At 35.7% G+C, this 23221-nt stretch overlaps 1 protein-coding gene across 1 annotated transcript in view; it reads right to left on the reverse strand.

The window, feature by feature from the left end:
* Positions 1-12412: 12412 nt before the first annotated feature.
* LOC149289597 (voltage-gated potassium channel regulatory subunit KCNG2-like) overlaps positions 12413-23221 on the reverse strand; it is a 30484-nt gene continuing 19675 nt past the window's right edge. Inside the window, exon 2 of the mRNA XM_089490414.1 lies at positions 12413-13126. Within this exon, the coding sequence (XP_089346540.1) occupies positions 12413-13126 (714 nt within the window). The remainder of the gene's footprint in view (positions 13127-23221) is intronic.

Consider the following 23221-nt stretch of genomic DNA (forward strand, 5'->3'; position numbering starts at 1 on the left):
TCCAAAATGTTCTGGTTCCTTATGTAACACAGAGCTAAATACTCTTCTGAGGAATCTACTAATTTTGATTATTTTTTGCTTTGCCTAATGTGTGTAGAGTTTAGATGACGTGTATTTATCTTGTGATGGTGTACGAGGAAGATTTTCTTTATAAAAGTAATATAAAACCACTTTTGGATTGTTATTTTGAATCTATGGCTCATAATGTGCTCTGGGTATTCACATTTTTAATGTGGAAAATATTCAGCAGAATAGCCTTGGGGTCAGTTGATAATATAAAAGTTGTGTATTCTCCTTTGAAGGTTTGAGTGTTACTTCTGTATTGTGTGTTTTATTGCTTGACAAAAACCCACGGAGAACTTTTTTTTTGTTAAGAATTGTACACTTGAAATCCTTTTTATTATTGAAGACTACACCTATTGGGACAGTAAAGAAATACATGATAAAATTAAGATTTAATTAAGCTACTTTGGGTGTATTCATTTTACCATTTTTTTTTAAATAATATGGTGATGTAGTTGTTGTTGTTTTGCAAGGTAATAAGAAAATATTGAGCAAGGTCCAATAATCTTTGACCTTTTGCAGGGCATTTTAGTTGGAAAATTGCGGGGGTTGAATTCTATTGAACAGAGTTCTGACCTTTTATGTATTTTGGTGGTTTGTACCTATGTAAAGAATGTTCCAATCCAGGGAGCTTATACGGGAAACGAGGAAATCTGAGGAAGTTTGTCAAAGAATGTAGACCTAGGGACTTGGATTTGAGAGAAGCAGAAGGATATAAAAATATATTGAAATGAGTTTACAGGCAGTCTTTACTCTTAGTTCAGGTCAGTTTCTTGAAAAAGTTTCCAGCCAAGCTGCTAAGTGGATTTAAGGACTGGCTGTATAAAGATGGCTAAAGTACGTGTGTATTGGGCATGTAAAAGACGCCCAAAATTCCAATAAATTGAAAAAGCAAGTGTGTGTGATGGGTAAAATAGTAAAGGGTTCCGAATAGATCCTGATGGCTCCAGTATTAATATCCAGTCACTAGGAGGAATTTGTTTTATTTAGTAGGAAAATAAGTATTTCATAAATATCCTGGGTGTTCCATCCTGGGTGTTTTGTTCTAAAACATTCCAAACAATTTATAAAACAAGATTAGTCCAGTGTTGCTTAATATTTAGTTTTAATCACGAAACAATTTGTATTGTTAAGAGTGTTCAAGCTGTAGAATGTTGAATGATACATTTTATTCTCTAGCCAAAATGACTTTCCAAACAGTTGAAAGTGATGAAATGTTATGTTGTAATATTAAAGTTGCTTCCGTGTCTCACACTCATCATTCCTTTATCTTGTAATACATTCACTGCGTTCTGTTCTCACTCGGGTTCATTCCCTAAAGAGCGAATTTACAAGAGAACTGCAAGTTCCATCTCATGGACTACACTTTACATTGTGAAGGGCCAACCCCAATGAGCTCCTGCTCCTGTAACAGGTGTGGTACCTCAGTATAAAGCATATTTAAATCACTGAGATTTCTTGAAAGTCACCTCGCAGATTGAACTATGCACTATGCAGGGCCATCTCAGCCCTTGCAGGGAAATTAGCCAGGGTTTTCCCTTTATAGTGCGCGGTGAAACCACTGTCCTGCAAACACCACTGATTTATCAAATAAACATTAATAGGTTGATGCAATCAGAAAGCTTTGCTATCAAAGTAATCAGTTGACCATCTTCCTGTGTGTTTATTTAAAAATGTCTATTTGTAGGCATTAAAGGTACTGTTCCACCTAATGAAAAAGAGCACGGTTTATTATGTTAAGCATACTATTATGTTAAGAAACTATTAAGAAGCATTTTCTGTTTGTGTGGCAACAACCTATCAGTGCCTGTTTTTATGTCACGTGACAATTAAGTGTTCCCAGCAAATATCCTATATGAGGCCAATTCTACATAAATAATTATTTCAGGGAAGGGTTTGGATATTGCTCAGTACTGGGAGAACTGTTTCTAGTGCTTTATTTAGTTACAGCTGAGTAGGTGGAACAGCACCTTTACATTGGCACATTGAACATCAAATAATCTATCATGTCTACTTCTGACCTGTGATTGTCTGATGCTGCTAGGCAAATATTCCGTATTGTTTGTGTTTCAGGTAACCAGTGCTGTACTGATTAAAAAAAAAACAAACCCATAAAAATACATGTTTAATATAATTCTAGTCCTAATGGAACCCAAGTGTATCTTGTGGAAGGCTAGACGCTTGGTCTATGGGCAATTGTACTGTACTTTAAGGATACTAAAATTAGAAACCTCCAGCCAAAGGATTTATTATACTGTTATAGTTATTTTAAAGCTTTTAAGACTGTAATACCATGTTTGGCAACTATCCATGTAAGTGTTTTCCCCAAAAACAAATGTACAAATTTATGCTGCCAAAACACATCAGAAATAAAACCTTTTGTTATTAAATTCATTTGTGTTTCTCATATTTGAACCGGCTCCATTTTAAAGATAAGTGTTTTGTTTTTCAGGCTTAATTTATAAATGACTTCAACATTCTGTATCTTTTTTTTTTTTTTTTAAAACACAGTTTATGAAATGGAAAAAATACTGGGATATGTTTATTTCACATGAATTGTATGCATAAAAGGAGGTTTGTAGTAAATTTGCTGAAAATGCATCATTCTAATGTAGAGATGTAAATCCATTCCGCTATTCAATGCCTTGTGTGATGGTGTTAATTTGCTGACCTGGGAAACTCTTGTTGTCTCAGCTATTCCCATACCTAATTTAAGTCATTTAAAAGTGTCTATAGCTTGTGCTTTTTCTTTGCCAAACAGTGTAATTGTTCTAAAAATATTTAGTGTGAAAGTTCACCTTCTGGAAGCTGAGATCTGCGTCTTAGAACACAGACAAATTCCTGCTTGGTTCCTGCAAGCCAACAGAAGAAGGAAACCACTAGTATATCAGGATTTCCAGTTTGGTAATGACCACAGTTACATTACTATATTCTTCACTATCCTTATCCATATCTGCAAATACTTATGTTTGGTCTACAATTAAGAACAATATTTCATGACATGCATAACATTTCGGAACCTAATGCTAAATGAACTCAGCATTTTATTCTTCAGCTACAAATTCTGCTGCTTATTGATTATTTACATTAAAACTGTGCCAAGTGATAATGCTGAACCTGCCTAGCTAATATCACTATATAACTTCATTGGAAACATAACATTTCGTTTTGTATAGCTCTTTAATGTAGGCAATGTAATATATGGTTAAAAAGCCTGTAGGGATGTTCTATTGGCTCTCTTTTTTTTTTTTTTTATCGTAGAGTTTTGGCCAAAAGGTCTTTGTCTGGAAATTATGTAAATGAAGGTGTGGTACATTTAATTTTTTTTTATTTAGCCTACATGATATTTATATAGCCGCACGTAAACTGTGCATTTAACTTGTGGGAAATCTGTTTGTATTTCTCTTTACACATAAAAATTCACAGCATGTGAAATATAAACTGAATAAAGCTGGTACCAGAAAAAAATGAGTCAGTTGTATGCATGTTTTATGAAAATCAAATATTTATGAGATTCCATTGTTAATCCTGTAATATGTTTCTGCCTGTTGAAATTAAAATTGAACAGATTGGAATGTTCTACATTGGAACATCGTAATTCTCAGAAACTTTACTTTTTTTTTATATACACACCCTGGTAGTGGTCACAGTTAATGGTTTTTTAATCTTAAAGGGCAAATCCAAAGAAAGGGATGTCTATTCTACAGCCTCCTCTCCACATTTGGAAGAACCTCTAATGCTGCATGAGGATTTGTACCAGTAATCAATACAGTAAAAGATCTTTGACCTTAATCGGTAGAGCAGAAAACCAGCGTATGCTTTTTTTTTAACTTAACTCACTTTATGGTAATTTTGAGCTAATTTGTAGTAATAATAAAAATCAGTCTATCTGTTGTAAAACTCACAATGCATTGTACACAAATTTAAACCACATCCTATGGCTATCCTATTTGGATGTAAAGGAAAAAAATTTTACAAAAAAAGCTCTTATTTGAGAAGTCAATCATGAACCATGAGGAAGTGGTCTTCTATGTGATGTTGGGATCCAGTGCCTTTTCCTTACTCGCACCTGCCATAAAACATTATTATTCTTACTACATTTAAATCTGATTTGATGTTTGAAATAAAGCTACTAAGGGGAGCTGCTTTATAACATCATGACTATAATAGATTGCCACTAGCTTATAACCCAAAACACATATAGGGGACATTAACGTTATATTTATCAAGGCAAAACCGGAGCAGTTCTACTGCAATGACTCTGGCAATGGGAAATATTAAAAACAATCTCTATTAATAATTGTTCCAAATTTAGCATCATGTACCATAATTCCTCCATTTTTGTTCTGAAATGGTCTCTGCATACTTGAGTATCAATACACAGGAGCTTTTATGACATGAGAACTTTTATTTTTATTTTAGATAATCCCACATCATCTCTTCAATGCACATTTTTATCTGCATTCTGCTTCCAACCAGATTTATTGACTTGCCAAAGGTTATTACAGAGAACCGCAGAGAATTGTTCACACATTGGCCAACATCTCATTCATTTGAGTAGAAATTGATATATAAATCAAATTGTCTGGTGGAAGATTAAAAGAAACATAACCGTGAAAATGTGATCTGTAGTTGATTTATTTCTCTCTAAATGAGATGTTTTCTTTTTCTTCTGCATATCTTGCACTCAAAACAGACAACCGCAGCTAGTTTAATATGGAATACAATATATTGTTTTAGGGAAAGTTGTGCTTGCAGTATCATTTTTTCAGTGCCAACCATTTGCTGTAAGAGTTAAAATAAAAATATTTGCGTCATTACAATTACAGTCATGTGAAAAAAGTACCCCCTTTGAATTCTGTGGTTTTACAGATCCGGACATGACAATCATCTGTTCTTTAGCAGGTCTAACAATTAAGTAAATACAACCTCCATTAAGAGGGATCGTGCAGTGTTAACTCTTTCAATGACACAATTGTGTATGACACGATTGCGGCATTGCAGAGGTTCACATTTGTCTCCACAGTACCCACAAGCTTCTGGGGACTAAATATCAGTCAATGCTTTGCTCATTATGGCAGCCACTGAATGACACTGCCCTAGAAAGTGAGAGAGATCATATAAGGTAATAAAAAAACCCAAATTATTAATAAAAAATGAATACATAATTACCTGATCACTTTTCAGTGACAGTTTAGGTCACCGTTTCACGTACTCAGAATAGAATGGGTTCGTTTAAAATGCAATGTTTAGGACAGACTAGTGCTAAAATGGTTAAATAAAAAGTGCTAAAATGCCCCTAGTAAAATACTTTGGGATTTCAACTTTCAATAAATAAAACTGCTAAACAAAATATATTTTGTTTAACAGTTTTTCTTTTTCTGTCTGCTATTGGGGCACAACCCACAGCATACAGCATTTAAAAAAAATCTTTATTAGAATCAGTGATGAGCGTCATTCATGTTTAACCCTGTAAGTGCCAAAATAAATAAAAATACCAGGCATATCCGGTGTTATATATCACACTAAGATGTCACTTTATGGCAGATTATGTTTCTTCAATATAATAGGCAGGTGGTTAATAAACATTTTGTTCTTTATTTTCAGCTTTAATTTGGAATGTTAGCCAAGCCAGGCATTTGCCTACGGTACCAAGCACCTGAGGGGCACTGAAACTAAATTGTTATTCTTCATGCAGCAGTATGTACATGGGAGATTTATTTAATTGGGTGCAACTTCTGTTTGGATATGGGTGAGATAAACTTATATATAATTTATGTAATGCAACAAGGCAGGTGCTGAGGATGTAATATGCATAGAATGCTCACTATAATGGCCTGTTTCCATGCAAAGGAATTCTTTATCTGTGTCTACGTTAACTTAAAACAATTCAAACTTTCCCATGATCTGATGGCAGTATATGTGGATTTGTGGGATCATCCATAACACCCTACTGTGTCACACCTGCAACCCTCAGTTGGTCTTTGTCCTTCTCATTGATTTTACAGGCTGTCACTCATGTATGATTATAATTATCTTCATAATTCAGGATTCATCCTTCCAGATAGCTTGAACTGTCAAGGCTAAGTTCAGATTTATTCCTGGCTCATGAAGTATGCTCTCTTGTCCTTGGTCACACAAGGATTAATTCATCATCTCCTGTCTTCTTTCTTTTTTACATATGTATAGGAAGTGATATATATATATAATATATATTAAGCAGACATTACCTCAAAGTTTACAGTAATATCTCACATGAATGATTGGTTTTTAATAAAAAGTTTTTAATATAAAGTTATATAGCTTGTTTATTGAAAATACCTGGCTTTAATTTCTTGTTTTGTTATATAACGTTATCCACTCATTCCAACAATTGATGCTAATCACTTGGAGAGATAAAAAAAAAAAAAAGAATGATGGGCATTATTTTGCAAATAATACTGTAGCATTTATCTATAAAGAGCATTTTTATTACTGCTTTTCTGCTCATTTGCCCGCTAACTCTACAACGGTGCTCTGCTCTTCAACTAACGTTCCCGCGCAGGCAAAGCGCGCAGAGTCTATTATATGCAGTCGATGATATCAGACGCAGGCTGAAAAGGAGCACGGACGGTATATATATATATATATATATATAAAAATAAATAAATACCAACAGCGTTTCAGTTGAGAAGCACATAGGGAGGCAGAATATTATGCAGAAGTTTTTTATTGAATAAGAAATTACATTTTTTCTAGTCAATACCTATGATCTATTTATTTTTATACCTTAAATTTTCATCAGCACAAATTGGATCTAAAATTGAAACAATAAAATTTTTGCCACTTATACATAAAATTATTTTTACATTATTAATTTACCTTCACTTATTTTTTTTTATATGAAAAGATCTGTGCGTATAAAGTTTGATTTTGGATTTTCTTTAATTGTATAATTATATGTGATATTTTAATACTCATAAATATGAAAATCTCTCTATATATAATGTACAATTATATATATATATATATATTATATTTGACACTATTTGAAATTAAATAACATGCACAATTAAACTACTGGTTTTAAATACTTAAGAATATGTTTCACCTTGTATTAAAAAGGCCATATGGCAGTATATAAATAAAAAGGTATTTTTTGTGTGTCTTTTTTTTTGTATAAATATGTTGTGAATACTTTCTAGAATTTTCTTGAAAATGCTAGAAATATCAATATGTTCTCCTGGGTAACCTTTTTTAATAACTAAAGCCACAGTGTCCCAAAGAAAAAATTGAGAAAATTGAATAATCTAGGACTATGTTTTGAAAGCTTTCTGGCTGCAGGCAAACCAGTACTTTTAGAAAGCATTCCTTGTGCTCCTCCAGGCGCTGCCTCTTTCCAAATAAGAGTACACAGTGAATGAATTGCCATACCTATGTTTGTCTATTCTACTTACCCTTCTGGAAGATGGCAAATTTAATAATATGGCAGAATCCGATGATATATCCAAATCCCATTGGCACTTAATCTTCAGAGGATATGGCTGCACCAAGGAATTTAACTTACATTCAGCGTGCAAAGAACAGAAATAAATGTAAAATAACAACGCCACCATGATAAATGAATGATGTCCTAAGCGTTATAGCTTGCTCTTCTAACACGTTAAATATTCTTCAGAAGTTCCTAAACTCGAAATATATCTAGTTTTATATCAAGGCCCCCAAGATCCTCTTCCTAATTAAGATTCAGTGAAGGTTTTAAGCTGTAGCCGTGTTCAGCTGAGGTTCTATGCACAATGTTGTATGTCTCCTGAAATCAAGAGTAGATGGAGAGATGTAATAACACAGTTATTGTTTAAGTTTTATATAGGAACTGTGGCACTAAAACATGAGTTTTCCTCTAAAAATGTCCCATCAGTGAGAAAGGGACCAAATAACACTTGAAATATTTCACCTCATTAATGTTCTTGTCTACACTGAAGCTGTCACTTGTCGCTGCTCCTTTCCATTTTGGCAAGAACTTCCAAGTGCAAGAGCTTTATATCCATGCAGTTCAGGTAGCATGCAAAAAAAGTCAGAATGTGAGGGACATGGCAACAGACCTGAAAATGATAAATACGTTCAAAGTGTGAAATTGTGAAATTCTCTAATATGTCAGGCATTCGCAAAACAAAACCCAATAAATTTATTTATAAAGATAGAATTATTTAACTATAAGAGCTTTGTTGTGTGTGTGTGTATATATATATATATATATATATATATATATATATATATATATATATATAGCTATATATTTATATAGAATATATAGCATTTTTTTATTCCTTGACAGAAGAATTGAAAATGTGCAGAAGCAAAGAAATAGGAAAATCAAATCCAAGAGACAAGAGTCTCCCCTGCTGTTTTATAGAAAAGATTGTCCATCCGTGTGTATGTGAGACTTAACCTCTTTACTTGCTTTGCAGTTTAAGTAAGATAGAAGAGATCCTGATAAGGAAAGGCTGACAAATTCTGTGAAATGACTTAATAGAAATGACATTTTTATAGGACCAAATATAAACTATTACCAGGTTCAAACTAAGGTAAATTGTTATATCCTCCCCAAACTGTCCATTTTTGGTGTTTACATGATACGCGTCTTATTAGAAGTGAGCATGGTTTGTCTTTAGAAGGAAACACAATTATTATTGAGTTATGAGATATTAACCAAATATTTGCTTTTCTAGAAATGGAAGTCAGTTCGGCTCCTCACATGGTGATTCACTTTTATAAATTCTAATCTCCCTTTAATTAGACTGCAAGGGAACGGAACATTATAAAGATTAAGCAAATATGATACAGGGAAAGATTGTAATCAGAAATGTCCATGCTAGATAACTCTTGTGTCTTTTACGGCCAAGTGATAATTAATCTGTAAAAATATTTTCAGCTGTAATCCAATTTTATACGCTATCTAGACAATATCATGGGTGATGGAACACATACAAGACGGTGTGAAATAGCCGTGTCATTTTGTTTCACCAAAGATATCTTCGGTTGTTTAAAGGTGCTGTACCACCAATTCTGTAGACAGGAACATTCATCGTCATATAACACAAAAGCTGCCATTGATTGGTTGTTGCCACAGAATCTATTACATGTTTTAGTGGTGCTTTTATGTGATTAAACTTTCAAAAGGAAATAGAAAAATAAACACAAAGTTTATTTGCTGAACATACTAAAAATTATTAATGTTTTGTTTGTGGATTTGTTAATTTTAGCACGTGATGCACCTGTCTTCTTATATATCCCTGTAATCTTACATATACTCGACCCCACACTGAGCTATACATGAAAGAATGACTACCAAGGATCACTTTTAGGTATGTGTAGTTTAAAAACATTTACTTTAGTCTTAACAAAGCACAAATTGATGCATCTATGAAACAAAGTGTCACTCGTATCTTTATGTCAAATATTTATTCAATACATTACCTTTGAGCTTCAAAAATGTATTGACCTATAATGCAGGAATTATTCCCTCTGCTTCTTCAAAACACCATATTTAGGTACTGCTTTGGGATATTCCAAACTCAACTGAGCCTACAGGTCAGAATCAGACTCTAAGATATACATTTTAAAATGCTATGTCTTTGTTGCCATCTGCCTAAGGGTCTATATCCTCATTGTATTACGCTATAATATAAACGGTTTTAAGTAAACATGTACCAAGGTGCGCTAGAGATAGAAAAAGTTAAAACATGGCCACGTGAACATCTATTCAAATAATGCAATAGTCAGTAACGCGAACTGGCACCAAAGCTAGATGAAATGCGGTTCAATGTTCTACATAGTTAATTTTATTAAGAATAATGTTAAAAATGATTGTATTTTTATCATTCTAAATCGATACAATAGTTTAGAGATTCATTTAATAGAATCATCCATTTTCAATATGTATCAGCTAAACTTCAATTTCAGGAGATAGGGGCCTCACAATGCATTCAATATCTGTTAACAATATTTTAGATAAGAAATAGTTTGTAGACCCAAAGTGCAGATTTAAACATTTTACAGAGCTTTGAAAAAACAAGAATCATGTGTGTGTGTGTGTGTGTGTGTGTGTGTATATATATATATATATATATATATATATAACATTGTTCTTCGTTATACGTGACTGATCTTCAGCAACTGCGCAGTTTCCACATGGGCCCAGGTTGTATTACATGTGCTCAATGACATTGTAATTGAGGAATCATAGTGATGTACATTGCCATGGAATCAAGTATTTTCAATTTACCTTATATTAGAAGATGTTTTAATGGAAAAAATGCTTTCCCTGTGCCTTTTTTTGTACTTTCAATGTTAATGACTCAACAATTTATCCAGGGAAATAAATAATTAAAATAGATTTGCTCCAGTGACATGAAAGTGGCCAGTAATGAATGACATAAATCAAGCAAATGCTGTGAATACCAAGTTATTTTTGTACTCTAGGGCAAGTAGATCATCTATCTGATGGCTGACAAATTGTGTTGTACCTACTACAGGCCACCCTCAAATACTTGTTTCACCTGTAAGATAAAGGGACACTATAATGTCCATGGCACCATGACAGCATCATCAAAAAGAATGCATGTTAAAGTTTGTTATGAGTAATATGCATGCTTTAAGAATTAAAAACAAATAAATCACGGTTGGGTGGAAGCTACAGCTCCTCTTCTCTTCTGAATGTCGATTCTGCAGAGTCCCCCAAGCATTTGCAAGGGGAACCCCATGATAATTTAAAGGGGCCTCTCAGCTATCATATGTATTTAAGTGCATATAATAACTGGAATGTTAAAAGTAAAGCCAGAGTAAATTGGTGGCCTAAAGTTGGTGTAATATAAGGAGAAAAAAAGGCCCCCGCCTCTTTACAGCAAGAAGCACTACATCTCCATGCAGCTAAGGACTCGTCCTTTTGTGTTTATTGAGTTGAGTTTTCCAGTTGTGTAGAAGGTGAACCTTGCAGTGCTTTTTGCAGTAAAACAGTGTGTAAAGGGTTGTCTTCTGCTCCCTCACAATCATAATATACAACAAATTATGAGTGGCACCCCTACAAATTAGGGTGACCACATGTCCCAGATTGCTAAGGACAGTCCCACAATGGGACTTTAAGTCCCGGGTCCCTGGCAGCCTCAATTGAAATGCCATTTTTTTTTTTTTTTTTTTTTTTACGCGGAGCAGAGGGGCGCCGAGTGGTTGCTCGTGAGGTTTTCAGCAACCGCTCGGCGCCCCTCAGTCTTCCGCGAGGCCTTTAGCTCTGTCGCAGTGCCGGCATGTCATGCTGAGCGCCGGAATATGATGTCATGCACCATGCTGTGCCTTCACGTCCAGAAATCCCATTTCTTGAACATGAGACAGGCTGGGAAGCCTGCAATTAAATTTGAAAGTGGAAAAAAATCTAACGAAAAGAAACCAATTTCCCCACTTTACTTTTATGCATTTCAGTGAAAATTTACAGTATTTGAACAACATCTCTGCCACATGTGAAAATATAAACCAGTCTCCAAATGTCCCACATACAAATATAATTATCTTAAATTAAGTCTGGCTCCTTCAAAAATCAACATCCAATATATATAACAAAAATGGATCCAACTGGATCATATATATAGTTTATTTATAGTAAATATTTATTTTTTATCCTTTGTCATTTTAAAATGATATACTATGCTGCAACAAAATCAGTCCTCATTATAGAATGTTGATGCAACTAACCATCCCTTAATAGGACAAACTGGCGTACGTACAAGTAGCTCTAAGCAATTAGGAAAACTATACCCACCCCTTATTTTTGAAGCTCAGCATACAACCAAGTGTTAAAGAGCAAGTAAGATAACAGGACATTTTGAGTTTAACAAGCAAATTAAACACAATCTTGACCCCTCACCATAGAAATTGTCTGGGTTTAAAGGTGCAGTTCCTTCTACTCCTTCTATATTTAACATTTTTGTGAATAAATGTAGAAGTACAAACATCATTCATACAGCTCAATTACAAACCCTGTCCAAAACAATTCTTTCATTGTGTAATTATTGCCGAGATCACTAACTTTTTATGTGACACAAAGGCAGATGCTAGTGTGTTACTATAGGAACTTCTGAAAAGTTTGGTGTTTTTTGTGATGACGCCTTCAGAGGAAAAGATAAAATTACAAATCTGCTGGGCTTCTTTCCTTAACATGTTAGAGAGCTCAATTAATGTTTTGCTATTTTATTTGGAACAAAACTTTAAAAATGGCTATTATTTTCTGGTAGTTGCAGTGTTCCGACATCAGAGAGTAAAAAATGGAATACTCAAGTCCCTGGGATCCATTCACCTAATAACCGTTGAGTCAGCATTACTACGATTCCATCGCAGCGCTTTGCTCCCTGTCCCCCAGTCTATATAACTGTCTACTTGCTCTCTGCTGCTGCTCCTTTAACTCTGTGTATGAACGGGAAAAAGTATGAAAGATAGATGTAACCGGAAAGGCCATTAGCAAGATGCCACTTAATATGCTGCTCAATGCGACCACCTGTCCTGGGATGCTTCGAGGAACCATGTCTCCATAGCCAACAGTGGTCATGGAAATAACTGCCCACCAATAACTCCCAGGGATGCTCGTAAACTCCTGCTTGGCTCCAAGTTCGTTCTCTGCTAGATAAACAAGAGGTGAAAACAGAGCCATTGCAACGCATAAAAACAAAAGCAGGAGTCCAAACTCTCTAGTGCATCTTCGGACAGTGAGGCCTAACGTTTGCAGACCTAGGGAATGTCTAGCAAGTCTCATGACATACAAAATGCGCAAAGCTCGCAGTACACGGAGTACCAACCCTACTTTCTCCAGGTATTTGTTTCCAGCCACTCCTGTCTTTTTTCCTCCGGAAATGGCATCCACTATAAGAGTGATGTAGTAAGGCAAGATGGCCATCATGTCTATTATGTTCAGTGGAGTTCTCATGAATACACATTTACTTGGGGCCTGGATGAAGCGCAAAATGAACTCCAGGGAAAACCATGCCACGCACACTGTCTCCAATACGAAGATGTCATAGCACTTCTGGGAACATTCACCCTGAAATATATAACAAAAAACACAATGTTAAGTCCTCCTACTCCAGTAAACAAAAGGGGGCAATAACTTAATGGGAAGCAATAATCATGCAGATCCAGAGAAGAGCAAGTTAAGATGTATGCCCTCATGAGGTGGCTTTTTAATACATATATTGTTCATTTAAAATTATAAATTATCTGTAAAATGTAAGATTTGCATTCGCCTTAGGAGATAAAGTACCTCTTTGGGATCCAAATACCTTTCACGATTTCCTGCTTAACAAGGAGCTCCCTGCCCCATTGGTGAACCTCTAACTACACCCCCTAAAACAAATGTGTCCCCCTGGCCATTTGGAGTGCTGGAAGTCCTGGATTTGGGAAAGTGGCAGATCGTGTTTGAAAAGCGCCTTGAACCCCAGAGCACTGTGCATGTTCCAGGTATGACTAAATTCATGGAATTAGTCGATCCCTACTTTATTAGATCTCTGCTAAATACATTTACTTCCTGATCTGGTAAGCAAAGGTTTCAAATGGAGCGTGTTTCTGAATTACACTCTCTACCTTCTTACCCAAAACGTAGCCAAAAATCATAACATTAAGCTAACCCATGTATTTTTAATGTTCGTTTTAAAGAACATATACCATAGAAGCATGATATAAAGACTTTTTTTATTATCTTAAATTCAGGAACGTTTTATGCCTATCCCACGTATGTTTACATTCCCCCCCTGTATTAACCTCTACCAATTTTCCTGGGGGTGCTGTTGTGCTAGAGGCTACTCTAATTTTACATGTTAAAAGAATATCAGCTTTTGAAAACTCTTGACTGAAATGATCACATATCATACATGCAGAAAGTAAACAATTCTTCATTTTAGTACCCAGAATGTAAAACATACAGCAGCTATGGGACTGCATGTTACTAGCAGGCTAGCAACCACTTAAATAACATCAGATAGGCTGAATGTTATTATTATAAAAAATTTACAATGTGAAAAAAACATTGCTTATTGGTTATTATACTGTATATGCATTATATAAATATACTCGGTTAATAAAAAGGGTTTTATGGATGACAGGTCCAACTTATCATGACAATCACATGACTGTAGTTGCATTGCTAGGTTACCTAGGTGTATATTAATAATAATTTATCATAATATTCTGTTGGTGTGGATGTGAATTTTCTGACGTGATTACACATGCAGAAGTTGTCAAAAATAGGTACATTAACAGGTTCCACCATTATAACGGTTACATTCCAGCTCAGAAATGTATTCTGATGCCTGCAATTCCAGACCCAGCTAGGCCCAAAATCTACCGTAGTAAAAACTGTCAGATCATGTAATCAGTTTGGGACGTATATACAAAATACATTTTAACAGATGTTATCAGGCCTATAAAAAATACAAATCAATCCCCTATGATAAGTCTTAAACTAAAATAACAATCTTGTCATTTTAATTTCTTGAAAAACTATTTTTAATTTGCTAATTGCAATCTAGATCTAATGAGCCTCCAGGAGAGCACTAAGTAAAAAAGGCTTCTGCGTTGAGTATACAGGAACATGGATCATAAATGTTACTACTGAGATGCCGTTTTAAATGTATGTAGTATTACGAATGTGACTAATGAGATACTAATATCCATGGTATTACGAATGGTACTACTGCGATACTGTTTTTAATGTCTATGGTACCATGAATGTAGGAGGCATGTTACAATCGGTTCTGGACGTCATTCAGTGTGAATGACTGCATGCCTTTCCTTAAAGTATCCAGTGCAATGCTTGGGGAGAGGTAATTGTTGAATAGCATTTTCCTGGATTTTTGGGCTCACAGCTGATGAAATGAAGACTTATAAATGTTGGCATATGACAGGCATATGCAAAACTGCTCTGAAATCAGCAAAACTGCTGGGAATAGTGAAGCAGAGAATGACACATGTCAGACGTGATTGCGCCAAGGGATTCGGTAAATCAGTACAAAAATACTACCGGTAAGTCACAAAGATGTGTGTATCTAGAGTGGAACTAGCTGAGTAATTTGTCATCCTTCCTTGGCTTGATTAGAGAGGTTCTTCACAGTCTGAGAGCTGCAAACAAGATATGTGTGGGTGGTATCTGTCACACATTCCACCCAGAGTCCTATTTCTTTGAGTCAACACTGTTTTCTCAAATTACAATTCACCTATATGCTTATACCGTACTATATTCTATATATATATATGCGCATGAGCCTCAGAAAACCTGCGACTTAAACCTATCACTCAGTAACTGTCCATGTAACGTACAAACTAAATTATGATTTTGATGAAGGTTGTGGTTTTGGACAATTTTGAGATTTCTTTTCTAAGTTCTTTCTATTTTATTCGGTTTTATGCGTAAAATACATAAAAGCAGTAAAACTATTCAGTCAATAATAAAACCTAACAAACAAGCTTGAAAATTAATTGCAGGCTAGCTATGTTTTCATTTTTCTAGTTTGCTTGGAGTTTAGTTGTTTTGGTGCAGACTTCCAATTTCATGTGGGAGAAGCAAAAATAGGATTATTACCATTAATTTCTGTCTAACATGCAGCACCTTCCTCTAGGAGGTTAAATATACTTGGCAGGAAATTTGAAACTAGTTTTCAGCGATCCCTTAACAAGCCATTAGTGATGGGAAGTTCGGATCATTAAAGTGAATCGGATCATTTCGACTCGTTCACTGAAATGATCCGATTCATGATCCGAATCTTCGGATCACTCAGTGTGACTCACAGGAGTTACTGTTTTCCAGTAACTCGGTGCAGGCACACTAACGATTGGCCCCGCCCCTTTCATTACTCAATGAATCCTCCCCCCTGCCTACTACAGTGATGTCAACGAAGGCAGAGAGTCGTTCAAAGATTCGGATCTTACAGGGATCACTGTAAGATCCGGATCATTGTAAGATCCGGATCTTTGAACGACTCTCTGCCTTCATTGGGATTCGAATCAGTCAGATATTAAATACATTAATAATCACTGCCCCCAGGATTTACATTCCCCTTTACCTGCAACTGCACCTTAAGCTAACTTTATTAAATTAATTAAATTAACCCTCACCATTAAATTAACCCTAAACACCCCATCAACCATGACTGCCCCTAAAATTAACCCTCAACACCCCATTAAGCATAACTGCCCCCAAATTAACCCTAAACACCCCATTAAGCATAACTGCCCCCAAATTAACCCTAAACACCCCATTAAGCATAACTTCCCCCAAATTAACCCTAAACACCTCATTAAGCATAACTGCCCCTGAATTAACACTAAAGACCCCATTAAGCATAACTGCCCCTAAATAAACCCTAAACACCCCATTAAGCATAACTGCCCCCAAATTAACCCTAAACACCCCATTAACCCTAACTGCCCCTAAATTAACCCTAAACACCCCATTAACCATAACTGCCCCTAAATTAACACTAAAGACCCCATCAACCATACCAATTTATTAGGTAATTTATCTGGAGTACATGCAATTAATTTAGGGGCAGTTATGGTTAATGGAGTATTTAGGGTTAATTTCAGGGGCCGTTATGGTTAATGGGGTCTTTAGGGTTAATTTCAGGGGCCGTTATGGTTAATGGGATCTTAACGGTTAATTTCAGGGGCAGTTATGGTTGATGGGGTATAAGGGTTAATTTTTATTTAATTTTTAAGGGTTAATGACTGAGGGTTAATTTAATTAATTTAATAAAGTTAACTGTAGGTGCAGTTATTGGTAAAGGGGGGCAAAGTAAAGGGAATCTAAATCCTGGGGGCAGTGTGAACATTATTAATGTATTTATTTATAAAAGTATGGTATCAGTAATATTCTCTGAATGATTTGAATCTCTGTAAGATTCGGATCCTTGTAAGATCCGGATCCCTGTAAGATTCGAATCATTAGACTCTTCGGATCATTCGAATCTTCGGATCATTCGAATCTTTGAACGACTCTCTGACTCTATGAGTCATCGTTCCTGTGTGAATTAATGAGCTGTAACCTGACCCCAGAGTCTGTGTCTGAGTGCTCTGCAGATGACTCACAGCTCTAGGATCCGGTTACAGCTGCATGATTCACAGACTGAACCGCTACAAATGAATCGTTCAGTCTACTGAAGCGATTCATCCGGATCACTAAAAAGAATCGGATCAAATGAACGATTCGTTCATGATCCGGACATCACTACAAGCCATGGCTCAAGGAGATCCCTGCATCAACAATACTAGGCTTCAAGCCTATATTGGCTTCAAGCCAATAGTTTTAAATTTGGTCCTGTATGTAAAAATATAGTGTGCCAAAGCAGGCATGAAAAAAATTTAGGCTATTTTGAATATATAAAAAAAAGTTTAAACTTACGACTTATATAAAGGAAAAGAGGTAATTCTACCAAAGCTACTTGGGTAAAACCTATGCTTCAGTTTTCATAGATCATATTGCATTGCTGCCATAAAACAAGTTGTGTTCAGTGTCCCATTGACCAAAAGTACAAGCCATAAGCTAAACAAAGCAATTTGCATGGTCAATTATGAAATTGCATTTTCTGCTATATGGTTTCCAAAGATTGTGCATTATGCTTTTAGTAAAGAAGTGATAGTGACTCAGGACAGCCTCATCTTACTGTTACCGCTGCATTGTAGCCATTAAATTAGAATGCTCTTTCATCTGTGGAATTTTAAGGTTGCTGTAATTGTATAGCTGTTAACCTGTATAAAATGATGAAGCTGTACCAAACACAAAAAAAGTATTGGAGAAAATGCAAGCAGTATTTGTAACGTATGGTAATATTACTCGCCTTTATGCTTTGTCTAATAAAAACCTTGAAGCATAAAAATATTCAACAAAAAATTAATAATTAGCAGTATTTCTTCCTACTGGATTGTCATGTAAAGATTTTTTTCCTCCCACGACATAAACAGTGTACCATTTTACCCTAAATCTATGGATCTGCAATGAAAAGGGGGTGGGGGTGAGGTTTAGCCCTTTAGGGTTAAAAAAAAATGAGCAACTGTACAAAGACTGCTGATCACTCTGTAGTAGGGTGACCAATCAGGTAAAAATCTTTGTGACAATGGTCGATTTTATTTTTTGTACCTGCGGTGCTCGTGCTTAGCTGAAATTTTCTTCTCTCTCAGTTACTGAACCCACACAAGTTATATATTGTTTTTTTTCAGGATAAGAAGGGCTTTCTTTAGATATCGTTATTTTGATCATATAATTCACTATAAAAAAACATATAAAATATGGTGAAAAATCGTTGATCACCTCCTAAGTACTTTTTTGAGCCGTCGGGCGCCACCATAATTGAAAGGCATATAGCCTTTCAATATAGTGAACAGACATGCTTCTCGACCAATTACATTCACAGAAGTGTCCTCTATTGGCTGCTGCTTGTCTGCCTGGGTCTCCATGTTACCACCAATCGTAGTATTAAGTCCTCTATCCTTAAAGGGTTTAAGAGATATATGTACTAGTCTGTACTTTACTTTTCTCCTGCTCCCTGCTGGACTACATGAACAGAGAGCTAGAGCACCAAGTTACTATGTCATCATCCAACTTCTTTAGTGCAGGAAGTTAGAAAAGGAAGTCATAGGCTTTTCTTTTTCTCCACTAGTAAGGAAAGGGGTAGTGTTGCACACTTAGGTACAGGTGTATCTTTTGTGACTCCTTACAGTACTGGTCATCATTCATTATTAAAACATTTTAAACTAAAAAAAAGAGGACAATAACTAAAAACAATAATATCATTCAGGAGCGTACCTAGAGTATTTGGCACCTGGGGCAGATCCTGTATGTGGCACCCCCCACACACACACTTTAAAACTGCATAGCTTCTATCGTTATATACTGGCGCAGAACCTGAAGGTGGTACAGCATTACTGTTATTATTATATACTGAGGCAGACATTGACGGTGTTACAGCATAACACCTATCACTATATACTAAGGCAGACATTGACGGTGGTACAGCATAACACCTATCACTATATACTGAGGCAGACAATGACGGTGGTACAGCATAACACCTGTCACTATATACTGAGGCAGACATTGACGGTGGTACAGCATAACACCTATCACTATATACTGAGGCAGACATTGACGGTGGTACAGCATAACACCTACCACTATATACTGAGGCAGACAATGGCGGTGGTACAGCATAACACCTATCACTATATACAGAGGCAGACATTGACGGTGGTACAGCGTAATCCCTATCACTATACATTGAGCCAGACATTGACAATAGTGCAGCATATCTCTTATCACTATATACTAAGCCAAACATTGATGTGGTGTAGGCCTACCACTTCATTGTCTGGCTTAGTAGTAGGGATGCACCGAAACGAATTCTGGAGTGAAACTGAAAATGCAGCATTTACCTGGCCGATACCGAATATGACCTCCTCAAAAAAAAATAAAAAAAATATCACACTTTTATTTAAAGTAAGTAACACACCAAAATAGGACAAAAAAAATAAATATTTATATATATATATATGATTGTTAACAGCAATCACACTCCTATCATGCCCAGGCATACCCAGATTCCTGCATGTACTAGCTGACTTGGCATGATAGGAGTATGATTGCTAACATTTAATGCATTCTCACAAACTCATTAATTTTATCCTTCATTCAGACAATTCATCCATTCTCTCACTCATTCTCACAATGCATCCACACATTCATTTATTCTCACTCATTCTCACAGTTTATTTATTCCAATATACTTTCTACCCCCTCCCTTCTCACTCTCTACCCCCTCCCTTCTCACTCTCTACCCCCTCCCTTCTCACTCTTTACCCCCTCCCTTCTCACTCTCTACCCCCTCCCCCCTCCTACCTTTCCTCCTCTTCGCTCTTCTTCTTCTGTCTTCTTCTGGTTCAGAGGGCATGCACGGCAGTGGGCACCGAGCCGGCTCGCTTGAGTGATTTTAAGCCAGTTAAAATGAGATCCTTGATCTCCCCAACCGAGCCTGCTCCTCCAGCGGCGGACATAACTGTCCGTCTCTGGAGTGGTGCACGGTGCCGGCAAGTTGGCACCCCCCTGATGAGCGGCACCCGGTGCGGACCGCCCCCCGCTAGGTACGCCACTGATATCACTATGTCGGCTGGGCTGGACATGTTTTTGTCAAGTTACTAACACCAACGTTTATACCAGTTTTTACCTCATTCATGCCTTATTTTCAATCACAGAAAGTGTTTTACTGAGAAACAGGTGGATACTACACATTTGTATATGATATGATGCCCAATGGATAGGCATAGGGGGCATACATTTACATGCCACAGGTGCCTTCTCCAGGGTTGATTTAGCCGTGTCAATCGCATATTAACCTGTAGAACAGGCTAACTTACCTCAACATCAAAGTGGATGGGCCAAATGGTTCTGCAGAGTGTTTCCCAAGGAACGATTTTGCAGGATATGAGGAGATTGTGGAAACTGATTGAATACAAATCAGCAGATATGTAAAACAAATTACATGGTCGCTCTTTTTCTAAGTAATAGATAGGGAATTATATGAAATGAAAACATTTATACTAAACATTGCTGCGAATAGTAAACTTATTTTATTGTCACCGCAGGCCTTATAAGAACTTTCTCATAATTGTTTCCTATATTAGATTTACTCTTTATGCTATTAGTTTACGGTGACCAGATTACGTAAAAATGCATCATATAGGAAAGAAATTATGTTAATGTGAAAAAGATATTTTCCATAAATGTCCCCTTTTTAGTAAGACATCTTGATAAACTATGGTAGGCCTAAGTGAGATATTTCCATTTGCTAGTCTGAATTTTCTGCCTGCTATGCTGCCCATATAAGCCGGAAAGGGCCGACATTCCCAATCATATAATTTTAAAACTGATTTCACGTGGTGTTTTCTTTAAAGAATAGCCTTTATCCAATTGCCATTTGCATGCCTTATACACAGTACCATAGATGATATAATTCAATGAATATTTAAACCTTGCCACTTTCGTTTCTAACATAGATCATTTTGATCTGCCATGTGGATTTATAAATAGCACTTTCGCTTTACAAATTGAAGATGGTTGCTTAAAACCACCGAAGAAGATAAACCAAAGGCTGTATTTACATTCCCCGAGACATTAATGCAGTCCAATTAGCCTTTATTAATCCATAGCTGTCATAATGTTTGACCTAGCTTCTTTGAGTATTACGGTGCACGCTGCAATATTTACAATAGGCACTTAGGGGAGCAAATAACATTATGATACCGCGGTGGCTCTAAAATCAGAAAGAGAATCCCTCGAGCATAATAACAAGATCAGCTAATAATGTCTATCTCTGGATGAGATGGAGACGGTAATATCTTTCTGTAATTTAAAAACAAACTCAAATAATGAAACCTGGGAAACCATAGTGAAGGTACACAGGATAAAGATAACAATATGCTTTTTAATGACTCACTTACTGTATAGCTTATATTAGAGGGAGAGAAAGATATTTATAATGCGTGATAATAACACATTATGGAAGAAGTAAGGCAAAAATAAACATCTCTTTTTGATACAGGTGTACATATGTAAAGCATGTCCATCACTTTCCCCAAAAAAGGGAAAGGGAGTGATGAGGAAGGAGGAGCGGACTCCGAAAATGAGATACATGAAACATGAGATATTATTTATTAAGGCTGTTATTTTTAATGTTATCATTATTATTAGTATTATTACAAACACATTTATACTTTTGTTATTTATGTCTCATTTTTTTATGTTTCTATTATGTCATAGCTGGAAGCAAGATAATTAGCTTCATTAGCTAATCTAACAGAGACACAGTATTTTAAATGCTACAATTTGATTATAGAACCGATATATGTTGGAAGATCTCTACTGCCTTTAATACTTTATAACGAACAACTTGTTATCCCTTATGCACTATTGTATTTTCTGTATGCATTTGTGTGGATTTATTCTTTGCTTTGACACTTTCTTTTTAACTATCATTTTTATTAGGCTGCCCAATTTTATGTTTCTACTTGCCAGATCCCTGCCAGATGTTGTCTTGTGATTAATTTAGGGTTTCTCTGTACCTATATCTGTTCTTCTTTAAAATACAGTGTGGGGAATATGTCCTCAATTTATAAGGTAAATGCTTTTAAACCAAGCAGTAAACGTTATACTCCTATGAAATACTTTGTATTTTATAGTTTGTGGGGTTCTTTAACTTCTGAATTTAGGGCCCAGATCTAGGAGCAATAGACTAGCAATATTTATTCACTAAAGCGAGAGCTTGTTTTTTATTTGGCAACCAGTTTAATTTTCTGAAATTAAATGTTAAAATGTTATACTTATCCAACCTTACACATAAGAACCAACATTAAATCTTGTTTCCAAAAATGAATCTGATTAAACTCTGCTAATATACTATAGTTTTGTACTAATAGCTCTTGATGTTATACATGCATAAATCAGCTGATAAATGAAAAGATACTTCTATTAACCTAATGAATCTATATTCAATGTCTGCTACAAAGGTACTCACATTGACACTTCCTCAAAGAGGTATTACTTGCATGTAAAATGCATATTCAAGTCTATTTTTGCATGTATTCTTTTGTTACTGTTAGTTAGAAAATGATGTATCTTTCCCACTTCCTTGTCACCCTGGTTGACTCTGTTGAAAGAAGGAAGCATACTTAAATATCCTTCCTACACATGTACTGAAGCATCCCCCTGGTATCAATAGATGAGCTTCCACTGAAATTGATCGGAGTTCAGATACACGAGTTCATTATGTTCTTCACACATGTGATCAGCTGCTGCTCATGAGTGGAACTCTTGTTGGTAGCAATTCAAAGCTCTAGTATAATTACACATGTTCCCTGCTTTCACTAGAGGCAGCCAAGGCAGAAGTAATATGAGAAAGAAGTCTCATTTTCTAAATCCACTAAGAAAAGCATTGATTTCCAAACAGAAAAATGCATGAAAAAATGTTGTTCATTGTGTTATTGTAAAAGATTCTAACACATTTAACATCTCTTTTAACCCTAGTAATATGAAATGGACCATATATAATTATTGGTATAGGCAATAGTCAAAGATATGTAATCATTGTTCATAAATAAA

Source organism: Sceloporus occidentalis, unplaced genomic scaffold (assembly GCF_023333645.1).
Source record: "Sceloporus occidentalis isolate IW3139 unplaced genomic scaffold, rSceOcc1.0.p SCAF_44, whole genome shotgun sequence".
Classification (NCBI taxonomy): Eukaryota; Metazoa; Chordata; class Lepidosauria; order Squamata; family Phrynosomatidae; genus Sceloporus; species Sceloporus occidentalis.